Consider the following 21,165-nt stretch of genomic DNA (forward strand, 5'->3'; position numbering starts at 1 on the left):
CCGAAGACATGAGAATGCTCTTCACCACAACTTTGTCAAATCCGCATTCCTACAGTTGCCCTCGTCGCACCTAAGATAGACAGAAACCTGGCCATAACCGCCACAAATCTGCTTCGCATCGCCAGCGCAGGGGTAATCGCACTCTCCCGTGGTGCCGTTCGCCGGCATTCGATCCTGGGCCACGCCATTCCCACAGAAACACTGACTCTTGTACTCCAACCCAGCGTAGTTGAACCCCTTGCTGTCGCAAAACTCGACGCAAGAGTCCACCGTCATGTCGGCTCGATCATCACTTGGGCCATCCAGCGTCCGGCCCTGTCCCGCCGGATCTTTAGCACATCCCACGTATCGCCAATTTAGAGTCTTGCTCAAGTCGGTGAACGGGAGCACCGGGTCCCCAATCTCTGTCACGGCCCCGCAATCCTTCTGCAGAACCGCAGGCTCCGGCCCGTTTTGAACCGGATTACACCCCGGCAACGCCGCTAGGACACCATCCACCGGCTCATTCACCCGCGGCAGCACCTTGCAGCCCGCCATTTCCTCGTCTTTCCAAAAAGTGAAGGCACTGCACTCTTCAATGACCCCGCTAGAGGCCGTGCAATCCTCGATGGCCCTCTGGAGCACCTCCACCTCCCACCCGTTGAGGAAGTCGCCGTGGTAGCCGAACCCTTCCGGGTCGCCGTGCGAGAAGACGAAGGGCTGTTTGGTCTTGTCGTACCACTCGTCTTTGAATGCGTCGACGCTCCAGGTCACTTCGTAAAAGATGGTGATAAATCGTTTCGGATGAGTGGAAGGACAAGATCCAGAGTCGACGCCGGTGGGATAAGCCATGTGGGATTTGTGGTCTTCCGAGTCTAGATTATGGCCGTCCCAGCAGCTGGGGAAGATGAGCTGGGTACGCAGGCCATTGGGACAGTTCTGTTTGGGTAACTTTGGAGATGCGGGCCCGTTAACGCCGAGGCAGACGAAGGAGACGGCTTTTTGGGCCAGTGATTCTGGGTTGCTGTCATTTCGATTCATCATATCACCCGCGACCATGCGGAACCCTTCTGGGAACGCAATGAGTCCCTTGTCAAACTCGGGATCCTTCTGGTCCGTTCGTTGGAGGTAGTAGATGAGAGCACCGCCTGACTGCTGCACGCGGACGAAACTACCGTTCTGGGCGCGGTAAAACAGAGACGGAACCCAATAGCTGGACTTGTCCTCAATCACTTTGCAGGTCGAGCAGGTAGCCATCTGAGTGGTAGGGTAATCGAGGGTAAAGTTGAATGCGTTGGAGCCCATGACGGCATGTAGGTGATTAGACACGGTGCCTGGGTCCATGATGGGGTCGGCGCGCTCGACCACTGCGGAGTAAGAGCAGGGTAGCCGAAAAAAGGCGGTTGCTTGAGGAACGAGACACGCCATGCCAACGAGGGTGTGCGTGTAAGTTGTCTTAGGAAGCATTATGGTTGGTTTGGTTAGTAGTAAATGACCGCGTCAATCAGTTGTCTGTCAAATTGATGTATAATGACGGGGCCTTGCCGGATTCAAGAAGCGTATATTCTAACCAACGGAGGCATCGAGAAAAAAACCATCTTGTCCATGAAAGCATAGTGACATGCAAGAGAATCTGGTTTGCTAGAGGAATTTGCCTTTGAGCCGCGATGAGACCGAGGAAGGGCAACAATGACCCTGCTGGACGGCATACTCATGTTAGACAAAGGAAGCTTAGCCAAGCGCGGACGCTGACAAAACAATTATCTGAGTTTGAGTTTGGAAAAGGAACAAAGAGATTATGCTTGTCGTTTTCTTTGTCTCATGTGGAATTTAATCATCAACATGTGGTAGGTTTGAAGAAACAAATAATCTATAATTACATCAGCTGTACGATGGGAACAACCTATATTTAAATAGACTGCAAACATGACCTGCAGAGCCAAATCATTCTGACATGATCACACAGACCCTCCAGCATGCCACTCCAAACCCTAATAGCTGTTGAGCAGTCAGGCCCATGGCAAAGATTTGGCCCCATAAACATGACCTTAACAACGTGTTGGTACCAAGGGGGTTTCATGGAGACAACGTACTTAATCTACTCCGAATAGTCGATGACGTTAAGCATATCTTGCCAATTTCAATGTCCAATATGTTCATCGTTGTCTAGGTAATTTCAAAGTCATCTATAAACCGTGCAGTTTGCACAAAAGCGGGGCTATGATGTGTGGTAATGATAGGATAAGTCGGCGGGAAGCAAAACTGAAATGAATGCCCTAAAGCGTGACCAGGTTATGTCTGATAGATAACCACTAGGTTGCTCATTGAGCACTTGAAGGGCGAAAAAGTAGCCTGTATGAGCTTTAATTCTGTAATAATTGGTTAACACCTGTATGTTCCGATCTGAACGCTTCCGGCAGGACCTCATGGATGCACAATTATGAAAAGCCCCGTATTGTTCCGTGAAAGTTGCGCAGAGTAGAAAGAGACAATTTAATAGGTTCGCTTTTCCAGAGATGGTTTTAAAGATCACCGAAGATGCACTTTCCATTGGATCAACATAAGCCTTCAGAGATGCTGAGAGAGGCCGAGAGTGAATAGCACAACCTAACATTTGACCTCGCTGCTAACCTTGCCGTCTGTTGAGACATCTGAAGGTATTAGTCAGGCATATGTTCCAATTCACGATGAAAAAACACCGTAGCCCACCCCTAAGCACCCCACCTCCAAAATGCGAAACGAGGGCAGTGTAGTCTGTCATCATCGCCTAACCGTGAACATGCAGCTCATTCAGCCGATGTCGTGAATTGCCGTCTTATTGTTGGGAAAGTGACAGGAACGGCAACGCCAACCCCGCAAGGCAAAATTACAGAATGAAGGAGAGAAACAGGTGTTCCAGCTGTTGGTCACCGGTGATTACTGGTGGTCACAGGTAGGTATGCTCAGAATAGTTCATTGATCTCTGACCTTCCTTCCCCTCTTCCTCCTCCCAGGACGTGTCCCTATACGGACAGCTAAAGCCCGATCCCTTGGGTTCAGCGGCATTCCGAGACTTCCATAAAATTCTGTGACCCAGAAACTCACGGGCCACTTCCCCACCGGCTCCCCACCTGTGCCATGTACCCAGCGCTCTGACAGAAAGTCAATGCAGCTCGTTTTATATCCATATCGTGTATGGAAACTCGCAGTGGCGATTGGTATACCAATGGCAGATTCACCCATTATCAGCAACATGCCTGATGCTGGTAACATTGGCCGGAATGAGAAGCTAGCCAGGCATTTGCAAATTGGGTTGAAAAATAGACGCTGCTGGCTATCTCGCAGCATTACCTCTATAGGTATACTCGGCGACCAAGTTTCTGATGCAGGTGATACCGGTTCGAGCATTAAACATGCATTAAAATCTGTATTGGAAAAACGTGACCATGGCCCGTAGTACTTGGGATATATTGTCAGACCTTATAACTACCAAAAATACCTCATTCTACAACGAGTGGGTCCCTCGTCTTTTGACGGTCAATTTGGTCCAACATATATCATAAAGAAAACTTCAATATTGGCCAAACCTCTCCTTACTGTATGTCAACTAAGGAGAGAGTGATTTGAGTATGACCGATTGCCATATCTAAACGATAGAAAACAAAGGCGCGGTTTAGGTTGTAGGAAACCAATCACTGCTCTGCACTTAGATAGATAATTAATCGCTTAGCTTACTTACATAAAAGGAAAACTGATGATTTGATAAGATCAAGTCATTAAAACAAGCTTGATATCAACGCTATAAACATTGAGCATGTATATTCTACTACAGAGCCTCTACGAATGTTTCAACATTGAGGATGAAAGTTCGTCTTTATAACCTCTAATCTTCCAGCCCGTAGCAATTTCATGTACGTATAGAGCTGCCATGTACTAAATAGAGTGCGACAACAGAGATAACTCCAAGTCATATTTTCCAGCTCGTCTTTTCCCCGTCCCCATGTTTGCTCACTAAGTTGCCCAATGTAGGCGACTCGACTAGCGGAAGGGCCTTAAAACGTGAAGCATTCTTGGCGGCAGCGACCACTGAGAGACCATCAGCAGACAACTCAGATGGCCGGTGGGCAGGCGACAGCTCTGAGGCCGGTGATTGCATTGAGTAGTTGCTCAGGGGAGATATGGCATCCCATTGAGAATGGTGGCACGCTGGAAGTTCTTGTTGCGGGTGACAGTCGAGCTCCTGCAGCATCTGGTTTTCGGTGCTCCCTGTTTGCTGCTTGCGCTTTTGCTTTTGCTTGCGCCTCCATGCCAGGCAGATGCAAACAGCTAGGGCTGTTGTGCCCAAGGCGGTGCCCAAGCCAACGCCTAACTTGGCCATGGTGGACAAGTCACTGTGGTGTCAGAGAACAGAATGCCATAGGCACCAGTGGGTGTCAGGACACTGAACGCAAGACACCGGTGGGGCGCCGGAGGGGTGTTTCGGACAAAAGACTCCCGAGTCATGATTACAATCTATGTGAAGCTTTGGGATGACGAGAGTCAAGATCCTTGGCATCGCCGACCCTGCTGTTATGCCGGGTCCAAGCGGCGGCCTAGCTATCTATATAAGGACCATCTCGAAGTAGGATAGGGAAGGAGCAGAGATCAATGCATCACCGTGGGCACCCCTACCTGAGACCGCCAGTGACCACCCGGTATTACGTAGGAGGGACGCCCGTTACTCCCCATCACTCTGTACTATTGCCTTCGGCCTAGCCGTACCCTGACATGTGGTTCCGTGTAGATGGCTCGCTGGGTGTTGGTGATGATGTGCTGGCTGTTCCTTCTGTAGTTTTCGTAGTCGAGGCTTTCGTATTGTCCATCGTGATCAACGTAAAACCTGCCGCGGCGGCATATGTCTTTGTGGTTACTGCCGCCAGAGTTGCGGTAGGGGATTGGGGTACGGTGGTCATCTCGTTTGGTGGGGATGTAGCCAAGGGGATGGGCGCGGCCTGGCCGTCAAAGACGACCAGGTTGGACTCGTCTGTCCATCTTGCCTGCGCAACAGCTATCTTTTTGTTGTACATATCCCAGACCACATACGCCGCCGAAAGGAAGCTCGTTCCGAGCCTAACTTCGTAACTATCGCCGGTACTGACAACCGAGATGGCACATAGGTCATCACCACTGGTGCTGGTCAGGTTGGTCGGGAAGAACAGGATCGGTACCACCAGATGGCGCATGGCAACGGTGATGCGCGGACCCTGGGGTCCGCCAAACCCGAAAGTCAAGTGACCTTGGCTATCCCTCATGCGACACGAAGTAAGCGCCACGTGCATGGATGCGTTGTAAGTTGCACCGACAACCTGCCAGATCTCGGAGGCCAGGTCGATGGGAAGCATGCTGAAGTACGCCTCGGGCTTGAAGTTTATAGCGAACGGGATTGCTGACGCGAGCTCATCGGTGCCGGTGGAGCTGGTAGCTGTCAACGACGATAGTACCACTCGGAAACGCCCAGTAAGCGGTTCTTCCGTGTCCACGGCCGTCAGAAGAGACAGGCTCCCATAGTACTTTTCAGTATCGATGGCTCCCAACGTCAAGGACCCTGCGTTGGCACCAAAAGCTGGGTACATAAGCGATAAGTCAGACCACGGAATTGGGATGCGGAACGGCGGATTGCACCAACTTACCAGTGTCATTAACCCAGATACCGAATGCTTGCGTCCTGATCAGCCCATTCCCTACGAGGGATCCAAGCAGCCCGGTGCCAATTTGGTAGTTATCGGGCCCTGCCTGGTATCCCAACGTTATCGTGCCCGGTCTGGCTTGGATTTCCCGAACATCAGTCACAATCATCGTTATGTTGGAAGCAGAGAGGTTGCCAACAGTGACTGTCTCGGTTGCTAGATTCATCACCAAGTTCGTAGTGGTGGTCTCCTCGTATCCCTCGACAAGCAGCCGGTAAGTCGAAGATCTGGCTGGATTGACTAGGTTCGCCAGTCGCCCGTTAGACTGGCCGTGTCTCATCGCATTTTGCCTCCCACTTACAAGCTCCGCCAGCACAACCCTCATCCAAGCACTTCTCGCCATTGGTGGAAGGGACCCGATTGTGTGAAACGTCGGTCGCTATGAGCAGTTGAACATATTGCCCCGGTGTCCCAATTTTCGTGTCCACCATGAGCCCTCCTACCGAGGTGGACCTAGTAAGATCGAGGACAACCACGCCATCTGCCCGTGGTACGATTTTCGCAGAGAGCGCTTGAAGCTTGGCATTGGCTGCTATGCGATAGAGAGCGGCGAAAGCAAGCAGAAGAGGTAAAACGCCTTTCATTCTGATGAGCGCACCGCGTTTGGAAGCCGTAGGCGATGGTTGAAGCCAGAGCGGCTGAATAATTCAGTGGTCAATGGTCAGATGATCGGTTTGGGCACGTCCGGGAGGACTTGGGAGGAACAATATTAAAGGCACCCGGGAATCACGGTGCATGTTGAGGCATACAACATAGCATCATGCGGAGAAGAGCCAGGGCAGGGGACGCGGGTTGGTTCGTTCAAGTCAAGGCTCAGCTAGTTTCCATCTATCATTTCTCATATTGGTTGTAGGATTTATCGTTGACTGATCCTGGTAGTCACCACCGCCATGAGGCTTGAGGCGTCCAGGACCCTCGCTCCTCCATCATTGGACGTAGCCAATCAGCATGTATACTCAAGAGGAGTGATGATCTCAACACAAATTTCCGTGCTGGTCCAGTGGCTCTAATTACGTGCGTAGACCTGGGGCTCGCTGCAAGTTTGCTAACTTGCCTCCAAGCCTTGCCAATCCTTGAATGTTTGCTCATCTCCCAACAAAGTGGTCCTGCCTTGCATCATCCATGTTAGAAACCTCGGCCTCAGGTCTCGGCTTGTGTCACCTTGCCCTTCATGTTTGATACTATCTACCTATCTCAATCATTTTATATCACTTCATCCTACTTGAGAGTATTTCGAAATGCCTTTCTCGTGCCGTTGCAGAAAACAGCAGAGTCACCACGTGAAGCTTACAGCAACGATTAGTTACTCCTACCGATGAACGATATCGTTAGATTTCACGTGTGCCGCATGGAAAGGTACGAGGCCCTTTTCTGCCCCGGGATGGATCACTCTGGATATACGTATAATTGCAGAAAACTAACAAGAACAAAGCCACTCTATTGGATTTGTCTCACTGATTGTGCAAGATCCTGTGAATATATGCGCAACTGGAATCTCGGCAACAAAGAGCTTGGCATGGTTGAGAGAGGCGGAAATATCCAAGCTGCAAATGCGTCCGCATGCGGCAATATGGGCTTCTTCTTGAAGTGGTGGCATAGAAGCAGATGGCCTTCAATGGCAGGGCCCCCGACCAACCAGGCCGACTGCAACATGAAAAGTTCATGCGTGCGGGCGGCGCCCCCGGTCGGCTGGTGTCAGGGGTACCTGCGCTGGCCCAAGTGCACCGACGCCAAGGTCGCACCGGTCTTGAGCCGTTTCTCCGGGTTTCCCAGATCCGGCAGCCGCGAGCAGCTCGTGTGGATCCCGTTCGGCAACGGGCGCCGGGCGTCCAGCCCATTAGTAGCGGCTGCAATTGTTTCTTGGCACTTTATGCCGACCCTCCCGATGTTCCGGAGCTTGGAGTTGGTGGTGACAAATTGGACTGCGGCATAATGTTCAAGTCACAAGCGGCCAATTGGAACTACCCCTAAATCACCCTGAGTGCCCAAGCGTGTTAGCAACGACGCCGAAGTCGGAATCGTTGAACTAGATTAAGAAAAGTAGAGTAAAATTAATCTCTTTCCCCAACTCGCTGGTACTCGGTATCTACATAGGTATTAGTGTGATACGACGACTCAGAATTACTCTTCCTCCTCATGCCGAGTGTCAATTAGTCAAAAGAGTTGTCATCGACCTATGATCGACAGCACATCTGGTGGAGATCACCCTGTGCCAACCATTAATTGGCGTCCAGCTAATTTGGCCACTTAAGAGTCGCATATCCAAAGTTTCCAGCATTCACATTCCAAGGCAATCGTTCAAATGGCCTGAAAAGGATGGGATAAGGTTCTCTAATTCGGATGATTGCCGAGAAAGTGTTGGTGGTCAAGGGGCCTGAGAGCCAGCATCATGCGTTAGGTTAGCCGTGACGGGCCGTAGGCAATGCAAGGCAATGCGAGTTGGTAGGATTTCCCAATGTACCGAGGGTGGAGCTGTCAGACCTTATAACTACCAAAAATACCTCATTCTACAGAGAGTGGGTCCCTCGTCTTTTGACGGTCAATTTGGTCCAACAGGAGCCCCAGAGACAGTCCTTCTATCAAAGGCTGAATTGTGGGTATGTGGACTTTTGAGTTAACCGAATACTGATTGCATGAAGTTGGGCCTGGGGTAAGTCATGCCGCTCCTATTTCCAAGAGCTTGTTCGTCCATCATCGAAGCTTGAAGATGCCATATGTGGTACACCTTGAAACAGATTCTACATAGCCAGATCAACCTCTGATTTTGCATCTCGGTCGCTGCGAGCGTGGGTTAGGGTTATTTGTTGCCACGCTGCCACCCAATATTCCCAGCTACGGAATGTATTCGTCATGAAAGTGCAGCAAATTTTCTGCGTCAGCCATCATGAGCCGAATATGGAAACTTGGATGCTGGCCGCCATATTGGATGATATGGGTGCGGCCAAACCGCTCGGTAACCAGCTAATTAGGGTTGTGCCGAGCGCAAAACATTCGGATAACTTTGGTATTCCCCGACTAGTACGTTTGACGATAGCCCAATCGGGACGGGAAATGAGTCAGGTGTATAAGCCGTCCTTGTATGGAAAAGGACATGACATCGGCCAGAATATTAGGGACGGCAACTTGGCGAAACTTGGCGACATGTTTCGCCATGGGCATCAGATCAACTGTATATGCCGCCAGAGTTGGTCCGTTGGAAGCTGCTGGGCATCTCGGCTCATTGTCTGGCCCAAATCTAACCTCAGCCCAACCCGAGTTCCCCCCTTAGTCGGCAACCACGACGAACCGCTTCGTCCTGTTTACACTCATTTCAGAGGAGGCGATACTTCGCGTCTAGGTTTCATTCGCCGAACTCTGGCATCGGATACAAGTGCTTGCGGTTCTCGACTCTCCCAGAATTCCGAACCTGGTCAACATGGTGAACGGCCAGTCGATTAAAGTCATGTAGATCCCAAGCTTTATAGAATCTTGGCGTTCGATGTGTATTATATCAACCACGTTGTGAGAAATCAATTGCGTCCCATCATCTTTGTATTAATCCAAGGTGGATAACGCTTTCATGTCTTCCACATCATTTTCGGACTGTTCCGGTTCCAATAAAACTATGTGGCACTCGCAATTCTTCCACTACCTCCGCAACTGCCTCAGCTCAATGCGACTCACACGCTGCAGGACCGTCTGTCCAAACAATGGTCATTTCGAAATGTGTTGGCATGCCTCATGCGAGTGTCCTTGCCACGGCATTGAAGCCAACACAGAGGATGCAAAACCCGCCTTTTTCCCTGCAGTTCTCGCTGGCACTCCCAGGAGTCCGTTCTCCAAGGAAAAAGCGACGTCACCAATGGGGAAATACCAAGATTCTCCGCTCATTTTCTCCCGAGTGTCTTGGGCACCCATCACAAGTCCTAACGATACGGGCAGGCGGCGTGGCAGCGTCTTTGACATGGTCCAAGAAGATCAGCAGCAATACAACCTCACGCCAAAGAAATTGCCTAATGTCGTCCTACCGCCCATCAGCTGGCCACTCAAGTCTACGGACTTCGAGGGGGCGTCGTCGACACGCCGTGACAGCGCCTTCAGCCAGTGGAGTGAAGACGAGGAACAGGACGAAATGCGAGAGAAGTTAAGGGCATCTGCGTACCTCGATCTCGTCGTTGAGGTGGATGAATACCTGAACCCGTACGGGAAGCGGAAGAGCATTATGGAGTCAGAGTCGTGGCCGCCTATCCAGAGCATTTCTTCACCGCTTCAGACGCCGCGGTGGGAGAGAGATATCAGTGAGTTTTACAAAAGAGACTCTCTGGTGGAAGGCGCAAGTGTGTCGGATTATGACGCAAACGAAAGTGGATTGTGGTAGTGGTTGAATTACTATGTGAAGGTATAGTTTGGACCTAAATGTTTCCCGTGGAAATGATGTTCGAGCATAACGATTACAATGGCCAGTACTATAAATAAGCAGGAATACCCAAAATTGAATAGACCCTCACATGATGACACAACGTCAGTTCTCTGGAAAAGTGATACTCTTCCATTCTGGGTCTTTTAATACCTGAGTTTGAGTAACGTCACCCACAGGTCATTGCCCCACACGGGTCTTTGCCCAACTTTTCAAGAAATCTTGACTTTCCATCTTTACTTACACAATTCTTCCCTTCCACAACATGGTACGCAAATCTAGTGAAGCTAATATTCAATTAGCCATCTAAACTAAACGACGCGATCCTCACCTAAGTTGGAACAAGCTTGGTAAAATCTTCAAAGTCGACCATAAGACATTGAAGCGCCGTTACGAAGGCGTACAACCATTACACATTACTAACATGTCCAAACGGAAAATGACCGAAACCGAAGAGAATACGATTAACCGACGCGTAATTGAGCTAGATTCGCGAACTTTTCCTCCCCGGCTTCGATACGTTGAAGAAATGGCGAATATCCTCCGACGCGACCGCGACGCGTCACCCGTCGGCAAGAACTGGGCCTCGAGCTTCGTACGGCGATAACCAGACCTCCAGACGCGTTTAAATCGTCGAATCGACTACCAGGGGGCATTCTGCGAAGATCCTGTCGCGTATCGCGGTTATTTTAAGCGTGTTGCGGACACAATAGCGAAGCACGGCATCCAGCCGGAGGATATCTACAACTTGTCGAGACGGGCTTTTTAATGGGCATGATCTCAACCGGCATTGTCGTTACGAGTACCGAAAGACGTGGAAGACCTAGGCAAGCCCAGCAAGGCAATAGGGAATGGGTTACTGTCATTCAGGCGGCCAATTCCCAAGACTGGGCGGTGCCGCCGTACATCATCTTCGCGGCCAAAGTTCACCTCGCTTCGTGGTATCGCGACACCACATTACCGGGCAATTGGGTCGTTGATCTATCCCACAACGGATGGACAACGAATGATATTGGTCTCAGCTGGGCAGCTCACTTCGATCTGCACACACGATCGTACGAAGGGTGTCAAACGCCTCCTGATCCTTGACGGTCACGAAAGCCATCACTCGATGGATTTCGAACAATACTGCAAGGACCATGGCGTCATTACCCTTCCTATGCCTGCCCATTCGTCCCATAAGCTCCAGCCTCTCGACTTGGTGCCTTTTAGTGTTTTGAAACGGGCGTACGGTGTGTTTGTTGAGGGTTTGATGCGACGGCATCATACCCACGTTGCGAAGGAGGATTTCCTTGCTGGTTTTTTGGAGGCGTTTGGCGCTGCTTTTACTAAACAAAACATCAGATCTGGTTTCGAAGCAGCTGGAATTGTCCCTTTTGACCCCGACAGGGTTATATCTGCCCTGGATGTCGCAGAAGTCGCGCGTACACCCTCTGCCGACCCAGAACTCCTACCCCCTATTTGGACTTCTAAGACACCTACTACCACCCTTGAAGCCGAATCGCAGTCAACATTGATTAAGAATAGCGTTCAGAGGCATCAATACAGCTCTCCGACGCATATTCTTCATTCAATTGACTCGATTGCAAAGGCTACGCATGCAATGATGCAAGAGAATGTTATCTTGCGTCGCGAGAACGAAGAGCTTCGTGAGACTAACCATGTGCTAAGCAAACGTCGCAGAACCAAAAACAAGCAAATCCAGTATGGTGGGCCACTTAATATAGAAGATGCACAAGTTCTACGGGCTATTAGGGGTGATATGGGTTTGGAAAGTGAGGAAGAGGGTGAAAGTAGTCGTCCTACAAGGAGGAGGGCAACGGGTGCTAGGCGCTGTGGCATTTGCGGAGGAACTGGACATAATGCGCGAACTTGTCAGGCAGATGTAGACACAGATAATGAAAAGAATTCTGATTAATTTCTTGGATGAATACGGGTTGTTGTTGATCTATCTAAGATTAAAGGTTGGGAGGTCGTGAAAAGTTGGGCAAAGACCCGTGTGGGGCATTGACCTGTGGGTGACGTTAAAAAAAAGCTTGAAGTTAATAGTTATACAGTATTATTTTTAGGGCGTCCCACATGTGGGGGTGTCCCGGATGTGGGTGTGGGACGTTACCGTGTGTTTTAAGCAGACTATCAACAACGCCTGTGGGCTTTACGCTATGCTCACTGAGCAATGGCTCGGCTCGGAATCTGCTCGGTGAAGCCTCGTTTTCCAATACTTATGATACTCCATGGGCTGACGGAAGACAGGGCCGAACACTCTCGTCAAAAGCATCCTTAAAGGCTTGTTCTTCCTTGTCACTCAACGAACGTTCCTTGGTTCTGGAAAACTCTGCAGAACTTGAACGTGCGTACGCAGAGGTAGCTACCCAGGGCATTCCGCGCATTACAGATAATACTGAAGACGAAGTTGATTTCCACTATGTATGCTTTGTTAAAGTCGCAGACGAATATAGTTGAATCGTAGGGAACAAAAACGGAAGGCGATAAAAAACTTGCTCCGATGGTAAATGGAATCGCGGTTCCGGAGACAAGCCGGCCTGGCAGCCATTATCTCCGAAGCCACGAAAGCCCGATCTAAGCAGCTGAGTGAAATATTCCAGGATAATGTCACCAACTCTATTCGCGTCAATCTGGGCTGCCTTCTCCACGAAGTGCAGTCGTTTCAATAGCGCAACTTCTTGTTCAAAATAGCCACCCTTCAGTGGCAGCCAATCTACCCACCTGGAAAGTTAGAACTTGAGAAGCTTTATGACAAGGATTTACTCACACGGAGTCAGAAATGGCAACAGGCAGCAGAAACAGGCACCCAGTTCCCAACATAGGTGTCAAACGCCTGTGCTTCTGGCCATATGCTATCAATTGGACGATACCAGCTTGTCGAGGCAAAATCTTGTTGGCCTCGAAAGGAACAGCAAATAAAACCTCAGCCGGACTCGATCCACATATAAACGCGATTCCAACAGGGAGGCGTTACGACATTGCCTAGCCAAGTATGCTGCAGGCCCACCATCCCTCCTCATATGAAGAGACTCAGAAGCTCTCCGGTCTAATAGTCCACTGTTGACAGTCCGGTATAAGGCTTTTATCAAGGAAGATCTCCGCCTCCGTGAGGTTCAGAAACCTTTTCAAGTCGTTACGTTACAGCAGGCCAAACGGATGCGTATCCACAGCTGATTTGGTTATGGTGGGCGAGAATCCAAACAAACACTGCCCTGGCATGGAGATTATCGAGCTCTCCCGTGGTTTACAGTGTACTAACTGCACTAGGGGTGACAGCTTACGTCGTGACTTTTCTGACAGCAACTGTTGCGTGCCCCAGGCACACCGCCTATGTGCTGGGTGTAGCGCTTGGGCTAATTGCCTATATATAACCCTTCCGCTGTTAGGCTGTTTATCTAATGGTCTTCTGAAAAGCTAAGCCACTCAGCCACATATGACTGCAGACAGACGGCTGCCTGCATCAGCCGACCAGAGGTGACCAGTGACCAATCAAAGTGCGATTGATATGCGGGTGAGCGGGCTGCGTAATACCGCTGAAGATAATGAGCCTTCTGAAGCCGACCTCTGAACGCAGAGATATATTTCGGTTTTCAAAAAGCATGAACACTCTTTGTAACTCGCATCGGCCGTCGTTGATCATTTAACCTGCATCTGTATCAAGCCCCAAAGCATGAGCTTAGACGGGTCTCTGCTTCTCTGCCGCTACGATGGATGGCATGAAATAGGCCCGCATTACATCGACGAGGCTGCTTACAACTGCGATGTTTTCTCTCAATGCGACTGTCCGTTCATCAAGGCGGATCCAGATATCGCAGGCATCGGTGTAAGTATATTATATTGCCAATTCTTATCAAACCAACTACTTAATATAAATAACCTGTGCTAGGTTGTGGCAGCTTTCATAGTATCGATTGTGTTCACAACGCTAGCGACCTGGACCTGCCTGCTTTTGGCACCTGTCGCCGACGACACCTTCAACCCCATTGACAATTTCTTCCGGAAATTCATTTGTTTCAGAGTACAGTCCTGGACGGGAAAAGAGCGAGCCGACAGCTATTTAGCATGTTCTCGAGATTTAGTTTCGTCTTTGAGCGACCAGCAGCTGGTCACAGGCATAGCGATCCTCGCTGCGGGCCTGAAGAAGCTCAGCGACGGCACCATCACGATATATCACTTCAGTATTGTCCAGGATCTGGCCTGGCTCAGTTCCAACACGCATCGCCTAGCGCTTGTTATCTTCGAAAGGTTTCAGGACAGTGTCGAGCCGCGGACGCGAGAAAAACAAAAGAAACTAGCGTCGCCATGGCCGACACGCATCCCTATCCTAGTCCGGTACATACTAAACGTGACAACGGATATCCTCCTTCTCTACTGCTGTTGGGTGGAGGGATACGAATATTGGTATGTCGACTGGAATTGTCCCGCTAGTTGCACTTTGTCATATCCTAAGGGGGGCGAGCCCCTGAATTGGATGATTGTCAACTTTTTTTTCATACTATACACGTATCCTATCGATTTCTTTAAGTTATCGAAAAGGGCGCGAATGATGGAAAGTAGGCTGCGGCAGCGACTCCTACTCGACCAAAACAAATCTGGTTCACCTTCTCAATCTCTCTCCGGACCATATCGGTTTTCACGAACCTGCAGCGGCTTTCGCCAGACTATATCTCGACTTTCTGTCAAAGTCTTAAGGTCCATGTGGATTTTTTTCGCTTCGGAAACCTTTGCGGTACTTTTCCAGCTCGTCTGGACAGTTGTGGGGTGTTGGGAGTGTTTAGCTGATAGGATCAGTGGGCAGGATTTGATGCTAGATGAAGAGATAGCAACCGAGGACACTTTGGGGTTTGGTCAGATTGTCCCCATAATCCTTCTGGTTTTACCGGTCATACAGATAGCCGATTCTTACAAAGGTGAGCGCACGATCTAACCGATATGCAGTCGAATTGAGAATCTCTAATGTTGACGGAAATAGCTCATTACGAACTTCGGCAATGAAACAAATAACTCAAGGACAGAGTGGAAGCAGACCTTCAAACCCAACATAGTTAGAGAAAGCTCATGATTGTTGTAACAGGAATATTCGAAAAGAAAAAAAAGCGACAAGTGGCGTCGGAAAGGACAGAACGAAAGAAAGTTGTGCGTGCCCTAGGCACACCACCTGTGTGCTAGGTGCAGCTGTTGTACCGTACCAGCTTTTGGGCCCCACCGCCTGTCTCTTACGTTTTCGGCTACAACGGCCAGTTAGCAGGGGTCCGAACCCTGTGCCCCGAATCCTCTGGTGTATTAGTGACTGTCAGATCTCCAGGAACGAATCCTCTGATGTATAGTTCAATCCACCGCAACATCATCAAGGCGGGCAATTGATAATGGGTCCTGTGCCGTTTGATAGGCCTATCCTCGAATGTATCCCGGGGGGATTGGGGGGGGGGGGGTTCTTAACGCGACGTAATTGTGCTGTAGAGCCTTGGAGAAACGCGAAGCAGAACTGCGTACCCATTTACCAGCTTTCAAAACCCGGTATTCATTTCGCTGGTTTCCCTGACAGTACTCACCACCAGTGTTTCTCCCCAAAGTACAGCAGTCGGAGCACCCCAGTCTGGTGTCCGCCATCCCCCTCTTCCTCGGGTACCACCAGTGGCCAGGAGAATTGATGCCTAGGCCAAAAAGACATGTTCTGTTTTCTCTCGTCTCATGGTGTCAAAAACGACGGTTCACATGGTATTGGAGCATAGAAGCACCATATCGTTAGTTCTAGCTTTGTCTAGACTGTTGTTTGATATTAAATGTGGGATTGAGCACCACAGTGATTCCTAAGGTTGAAAGGCGCTTTATGCTTAGAATAAAAGCGCTTTGTGCTTCAGGATAAAGGCGGGATAGAGGTAGCCTAGTAAGGCTGGACCCTTCAGATTACTTAAAGGCAATGCACACAGCCAACAGAACAGATAGAGGGGATCAAGCATGGAAAAAATGGTGACCTAACCATAACCACCAAATTATTCCTTTCATATAACCGTCATATCACGGTCATACTGCAAGATACGTGAATATCTGACACATGGCTACTTCTGGCTTGATGCGGGGTTTTGTAGGCCTTCGACCGTGCACGTGGCCGGACCTTCCCATCTCCAGGTTGGTTTCCAGCCGTCGCAGACCGCTGGTGGTCCGCCGTCCCCAGCTTTCCTAGGGACCACCAGTGTGGTCAATTTGCCGTATCCCGTCGTCTAAGCTCTCGAGCCTATAAGAGTTCAAGATTCACGCTACAAATAGACCTCCGTTCTCCATATGGATGTCGAGACATGAGACTTTTCTTTATTTTGCTTTGATCTATTGAATTTTCAATAATATAACTGAACCTCCCAGGCTAATCCAGTAACTTCGCCAAATTCGAATCAGTTCGTATATACATCACCAGCAAAGATACAAAGGTAAAAATGATGCGCCATCTTGATCTAGACATCACCAACGGTGCCGACAAGCTTGCAGGCGAGGTGGCTGATAAAATTAATTATATTACCGACAGCATAATCGAGAAGGCTGACCAGATTGTTGACGAGGTTGGAGACAACATGGACAATATCCCAGCTATAGTGCGGGAATTTGTAGTAAGATCGTGGAGAAGATCGAGACGGAACCTGGACTTTTTACTAATCTCTAAAGATGTTTCTTTTAGAAAAACAATTTATGTAGATTGCCCAGAGCTATTCTTTTGGCTAGTTCCTCACTCGTGAACCCCCATCAGCCTGAAACTAACTAATTGCAGTGGCTTGAGCCTACGCACTCACTCGTACGGCTTGTATTAAGATTGGAGTGCAAATAGCAACATGTTGGGTGGTAACTGCGTCTGGAGTCAACCTGTCCGAAGTATAATAGTAGGGCGTAAAGACAGGGAATAATGGCCCCAGGTGACTTAACTTCAAAAAATAGGGAGAATTATGCAATGTCCTTCAAGTTGCATTCGGGGAAATTTGACATACCGCTAGTGAAGTATACATAGCAAAAAGAAAATGTGTATAAAATCAATATAGCTATATACGGCTGGAGCATCATACGTTGCGACTCACATCTCCTTACCTAGTAGGTACTTGGTGGTTGTGCGGTTGTGTATGCAACGTTGGTGGATGTGGGGGCATCGGAATACCAAGCCATAGTTGAAGTGTCGGAGGGTGTATAGTACCTGAGATTCATGGATCGAAGCTTAAGAAACTAGACTTGCGTAGTCACAGCTCTAGACGCACCTAGGGTTCGTTGCTATTCTAATGGGTATAATATGTGATGTACACCGTTGTACAGTTTGGTTCAACAATGAGAACGTCATCAATGTGGAAAAAGTGCCGGGGTTTGCAGTATCCTCGAATGTGGTATATAATCGACTGGGCTGGGGGCGCGTGTCACATCAATGATAGCGCCCCTGCAAGCGTTTAGGCACCTCGACCGGGATATTGGTGTCGCGCACAGCCTGTTCCTTCTTGTACTCCTCTTCGAGGGCACGCTGCATGTCAAAGTCGAGCTGACGTTCCTTCTTGACGCGTTGTTGTTCCATGTCTCGGATTACGCCTTCATGCATTGCCTGTGTGGATTGGGTCAGTTGATCGGTTCAATTGATTATGCTTTTCTCTGGACAATCCAAGTCTCTGCAACTGGGAAAATAGGGGAGGATTGGGATCTGCGGGTATGAACATCACGTACACTCTTCTCCCATTGCTGCTGGAAATGCACAAAGACGACGGTGCCGGCTGCGAACAGTGAGGTGCCGGCCAACGTCAGCTTTGAGGCTCGAGACATGGCAGGTTGGATTGCGGGCGGCGGTATGGCCGGAATTATTCTTTTAGGTCGGTGGCTTATGGAGCTGTCGCTATGATCCTATACTTGGCTTTAGCCTGTTACCGAGCAGCAGCGTTAAAATGTCGTCACGAGCGCAGTTCGATTAAACAGGTTGAACATCTTCTGCTGCCTTCTTAAGTGTGAAACTTTTGATATTGAAGGAGGGTGACGTTGGTCGCGGCTGCCAAGAACACTAACCGAGCCCAGCCTTTCTCCAATAGGTCAAGTGTTCGCTGCAAGTGCCCCCACCCAAGCAACCAAGCTCCCCCCAGCTCAGCACAGTGGGTTGCAGCTGACTTGTGACCACTGACAAACAACGACCAACCTGACAATCAATCAGTCAAGCTTCGGGATCCCCAAGGTCGACGACTTGCTTCCGACGCAAGCTCTCAGACAAGCTCTTATTTCTACATTCGGCCCTCGTCGCATTTTCCAATCTGCCATTATTCGCAGACTGCACACGTTGACACCTGAAACCATTCCTCCGGGCCTCATCTCTATCACAGTACAAAATGGTGCGTGCAGCATTCCTGGTCTCCGACGATGTTGCTTTCCTTCCTCTGGATACATGACGCTAACCATTCTCTCGCAGTCTGCCCAAAACTCGCAGGGTATCCAAACCCTCCTCGACGTGCGCCGCGCCCTCTGATCTCCCATCCCGTTCCCCCCACGATTTCCCCCTCAAACTAACCAAACTCTTCAGGCCGAGCGCGAAGCCTCCAAAATCGTCCAAAAAGCACGTGAGTACCGCACCAAGCGTGTGCGCGAAGCCCGCGACGAGGCCAAGAAAGAAATCGACACCTACCGCTCCGAAAAGGAGTCCGAGTTCAAGAAGTTCGAGTCGGAACACACGGCAGGCAACAAGGCGGCCGAGGACGAGGCCAACGGCGAGGCCGACGCCAAGATTGTCGAGATCAAATCGGCCGGCAAGAAGAGTCAAGATAAAGTCGTCTCGGAACTGCTCAAGGCCGTGTGGGAGGTGCACGCTGTGGCGCCGTCTGCGGCGTAGGAAATTGCTGTGGACGGGCGTATGACGGCCGAAAGCTTGAACACACCAGCTGGAACGAAGGGTGTGGATTGTGATGCTGATACATCGGATCACCATGGTGGAGAATGTTATGGCGAACAAATCCAGGAGGGTCGGCCGTGTGGAAGAAGATGTCACTAAGCAAAGGCACCTGTGCGTGGCACAGAATGTCGTGGACTCAGGCGCATCAAACCGGTATGGCCACTCATGAATTCCTATTCTACACTTTGACAATGCTCTTGCTCGTAACCGTAATCCTGCAACGTCTCCTATTTATTGTAAGAACTTGACCAAGGTCGCCAACATATCTCTGGTGTCCTTGCCCTCATCGTCGTCGGCATCCATGCCTTCGAGTTGTTCCTGTATCGTCTGTTTGATCACACGAAGCGTCTCGTCCCTTTCAGCAAGTAAAGCCATAATCTTTGTCTGCGCCCCCGCATCCTCGGCCACGAGCCATGCGAGCACAACGTCGATGGTCTGCAACGAGAAAAGCCCTGCATCCAGCTTACGAGAGAACCACTCGTCGGCCATTTGCTCTCGTTTGTCGACGCTCAGCAGGGCCTGTTGTGCTTGGATGGCCTCGTTTTCTTTATCCAGTCGTGCGGCATACTCGCGCCGCAGCTTGACAAGCTTCACCGTCTTCTCGTAATCCTTTTCCACAAACTTGGCCAATGTTCGTATGCGCTCTCCGGAACCGGCCGGCAGCAATCGTAGCAACGACGCAAAGATGCCAACGAGATGCTCTGCCGTTTCGCTGTCATCGCTCTTCTTCATGAATAGCGTGAATATGTTCTTCAGCCCCCCCGCCTCGACGAGTTTGGCGCAAACGTGGGCGCCTGTCGGCCCGCCGACGGCATGGTCGAGCAATCGCAGTGAGGCCACTTTGCTCATCTTGCCCTCCTTCAGCATGATAAGGCATAGCTCAACGCCTTCAGCTTCGATAAACTTTGTCTTTCCGTCCTCTTCGTCGACGATGCAGGTCAAGGCTTCAAACAGGTTCTCCATGTACTCCTCCTCTTCGCCCCCTTTCTCTGGGTTACGCTTTCGATATGCGGCAACGAGCTGCAGCATCATGTCCACAGCGTCGATTTGAGCAAGCTTGCGCCGATTCTTCTTGGAGCTCTGCACTAGAATGGCCAGTATCTCGGCGGCGTATTGCTTGTTCTGACCGACGGGGTTCTCCTTGGTTTGTATTCGTCCCAGCAGCCACTTCAAAAGCATGTCCTGCTTGCCCACCACCTCGGCCGTCGCAATCCTACTGCACAGGTTCTCGACGACGTTGAGTGCATGATAGACGCCGTTTCGATCCACCTCTTCTTTCTCGTCCAAGCGCTCGAGATTACTGACCACCAAGCCCAGCAAGTCGGCCTCGAGGGCGGCGTCGACCAGCGCACCCCAATCAGCCTCCTCGGCCGCCACCTCGTCGTCGGTCAACTCGTTCAATATTTCTAGCGCATCAATGGCAATGTCCGAGTTCTCATGCGCCAGCAGCCCCACCAAACTGGCCACGCACCCTAGCTTGGCAAACTCGGAGTATAGGTCTGGGTGCTCGCTCAGGATGCTCAGCGCCTTAACGTCGGCGTCGAGCTCAGCCTCGGACTGTATGAATTTGGACGGATCGGCCTCATACTTTGCTCGCAGTTCGGCGTTTTTGGATATGCGCTTCTCGAAGTTCAGGGCCGTCTTGCGCAACCAGTGTACGTCGATCTTGTCTTGGGGTAGGGCACCATCCTGGCCGTCGACATAGTCTAGGATCTCGTTCTGTGCCGCCGAGACGCCACCACCGAAGAAGCGGCCCTCGTCATCGTCGCCGTTGTCGTCAGGAGGCAGGGAGGGGCCGTAGTCGCCTTCCTCATCTTCGTCGTCAGGTGGGAGCGCAGGCCCGGCTTCTGTGTCATCGTCTTCTGTCGGGGGCTCGTCTTCGACTTGAGCGTGCCGACTACTGGAAGAGCTCGAGTGGCCGTTGAGGCGGGCGGATTTGTAGATTTGGTCTGGGTCGGAGGGGTTAGTACAATCGAAAGAGTTATGGGCTGCTGAACGGGCCATTGAATCGACATACTTGGGTCTCGGAGGGGTTCGAGTTTGCGCTTGCTTCCGACGCCCTTGAATAGTTCGTCTATACTCGTCATTATGGTCTTGTGTTGGAATAAACGCAATATTTAATGTTGCATATCACCAAAGGCACTCATGTAAACGGCGGTTGGTCGCGATCAATGCGAGTCGCGTTGGCT

At 50.4% G+C, this 21,165-nt stretch overlaps 7 protein-coding genes across 7 annotated transcripts; 3 read left to right on the plus strand and 4 right to left on the minus strand.

Moving 5' to 3' along the window:
- Nucleotides 1-21: 21 nt before the first annotated feature.
- BCR38DRAFT_469869 (WSC domain-containing protein) lies at nt 22-1,446 on the minus strand (the record flags this gene model as incomplete). Its single annotated transcript, XM_040862823.1, has 1 exon — nt 22-1,446. The coding sequence occupies one exon, from the start codon at nt 1,444-1,446 to the stop codon at nt 22-24; it is 1,425 nt and encodes a 474-aa protein (XP_040709423.1).
- Nucleotides 1,447-3,925: 2,479 nt separating this feature from the next.
- On the minus strand, nt 3,926-6,268 carry BCR38DRAFT_415127 (aspartic peptidase domain-containing protein; the record flags this gene model as incomplete). Its single annotated transcript, XM_040859003.1, has 4 exons — nt 3,926-4,044; nt 4,838-5,560; nt 5,628-5,924; nt 5,986-6,268. 4 exons carry the CDS (start codon nt 6,266-6,268, stop codon nt 3,926-3,928), a joined length of 1,422 nt encoding a protein of 473 aa, XP_040709424.1.
- Nucleotides 6,269-9,387: 3,119 nt separating this feature from the next.
- On the plus strand, nt 9,388-10,041 carry BCR38DRAFT_415129 (uncharacterized protein; the record flags this gene model as incomplete). Its single annotated transcript, XM_040859004.1, has 1 exon — nt 9,388-10,041. The coding sequence occupies one exon, from the start codon at nt 9,388-9,390 to the stop codon at nt 10,039-10,041; it is 654 nt and encodes a 217-aa protein (XP_040709425.1).
- Nucleotides 10,042-13,636: 3,595 nt separating this feature from the next.
- BCR38DRAFT_453068 (uncharacterized protein) lies at nt 13,637-15,498 on the plus strand. Its single transcript, XM_040861565.1, has 3 exons — nt 13,637-13,909; nt 13,973-14,921; nt 14,976-15,498. Exons 1-3 carry the CDS (start codon nt 13,757-13,759, stop codon nt 15,011-15,013), a joined length of 1,140 nt encoding a protein of 379 aa, XP_040709426.1. The 5' UTR covers nt 13,637-13,756; the 3' UTR covers nt 15,014-15,498.
- A 1,659-nt stretch (nt 15,499-17,157) lies between these two features.
- Nucleotides 17,158-18,038, minus strand: BCR38DRAFT_479286 (uncharacterized protein; the record flags this gene model as incomplete). Its single annotated transcript, XM_040863141.1, has 3 exons — nt 17,773-18,038; nt 17,513-17,653; nt 17,158-17,289 (listed from the first exon to the last, which is right to left on the minus strand). The coding sequence occupies exons 1-3, from the start codon at nt 17,866-17,868 to the stop codon at nt 17,158-17,160; spliced, it is 369 nt and encodes a 122-aa protein (XP_040709427.1). The 5' UTR covers nt 17,869-18,038.
- Nucleotides 18,039-18,475: 437 nt separating this feature from the next.
- On the plus strand, nt 18,476-18,916 carry BCR38DRAFT_357358 (V-type ATPase; the record flags this gene model as incomplete). The annotated part of the gene is made up of 2 exons (XM_040857100.1): nt 18,476-18,538; nt 18,611-18,916. The coding sequence occupies 2 exons, from the start codon at nt 18,476-18,478 to the stop codon at nt 18,914-18,916; spliced, it is 369 nt and encodes a 122-aa protein (XP_040709428.1).
- Nucleotides 18,917-19,207: 291 nt separating this feature from the next.
- On the minus strand, nt 19,208-21,063 carry BCR38DRAFT_491330 (Catenin-beta-like protein; the record flags this gene model as incomplete). Its single annotated transcript, XM_040864646.1, has 2 exons — nt 19,208-20,925; nt 20,994-21,063. The coding sequence occupies 2 exons, from the start codon at nt 21,061-21,063 to the stop codon at nt 19,208-19,210; spliced, it is 1,788 nt and encodes a 595-aa protein (XP_040709429.1).
- Nucleotides 21,064-21,165: the final 102 nt, after the last annotated feature.

This window comes from Pseudomassariella vexata (genome assembly GCF_002105095.1).
Source record: "Pseudomassariella vexata strain CBS 129021 chromosome Unknown BCR38scaffold_30, whole genome shotgun sequence".
Taxonomy (NCBI): Eukaryota; Fungi; Ascomycota; class Sordariomycetes; order Amphisphaeriales; family Pseudomassariaceae; genus Pseudomassariella; species Pseudomassariella vexata.

Coding starts and splice junctions, on each gene's coding strand:
- BCR38DRAFT_453068 (XM_040861565.1), top strand. CDS start 13,757: ATGAGCTTAGACGGGTCTCTGCTTCTCTGCCGCTACGATGGATGGCAT. Junction 13,910..13,972: donor CAGATATCGCAGGCATCGGT/GTAAGTATATTA, acceptor AACCTGTGCTAG/GTTGTGGCAGCTTTCATAGT. Junction 14,922..14,975: donor AGAGATAGCAACCGAGGACA/CTTTGGGGTTTG, acceptor TACCGGTCATAC/AGATAGCCGATTCTTACAAA.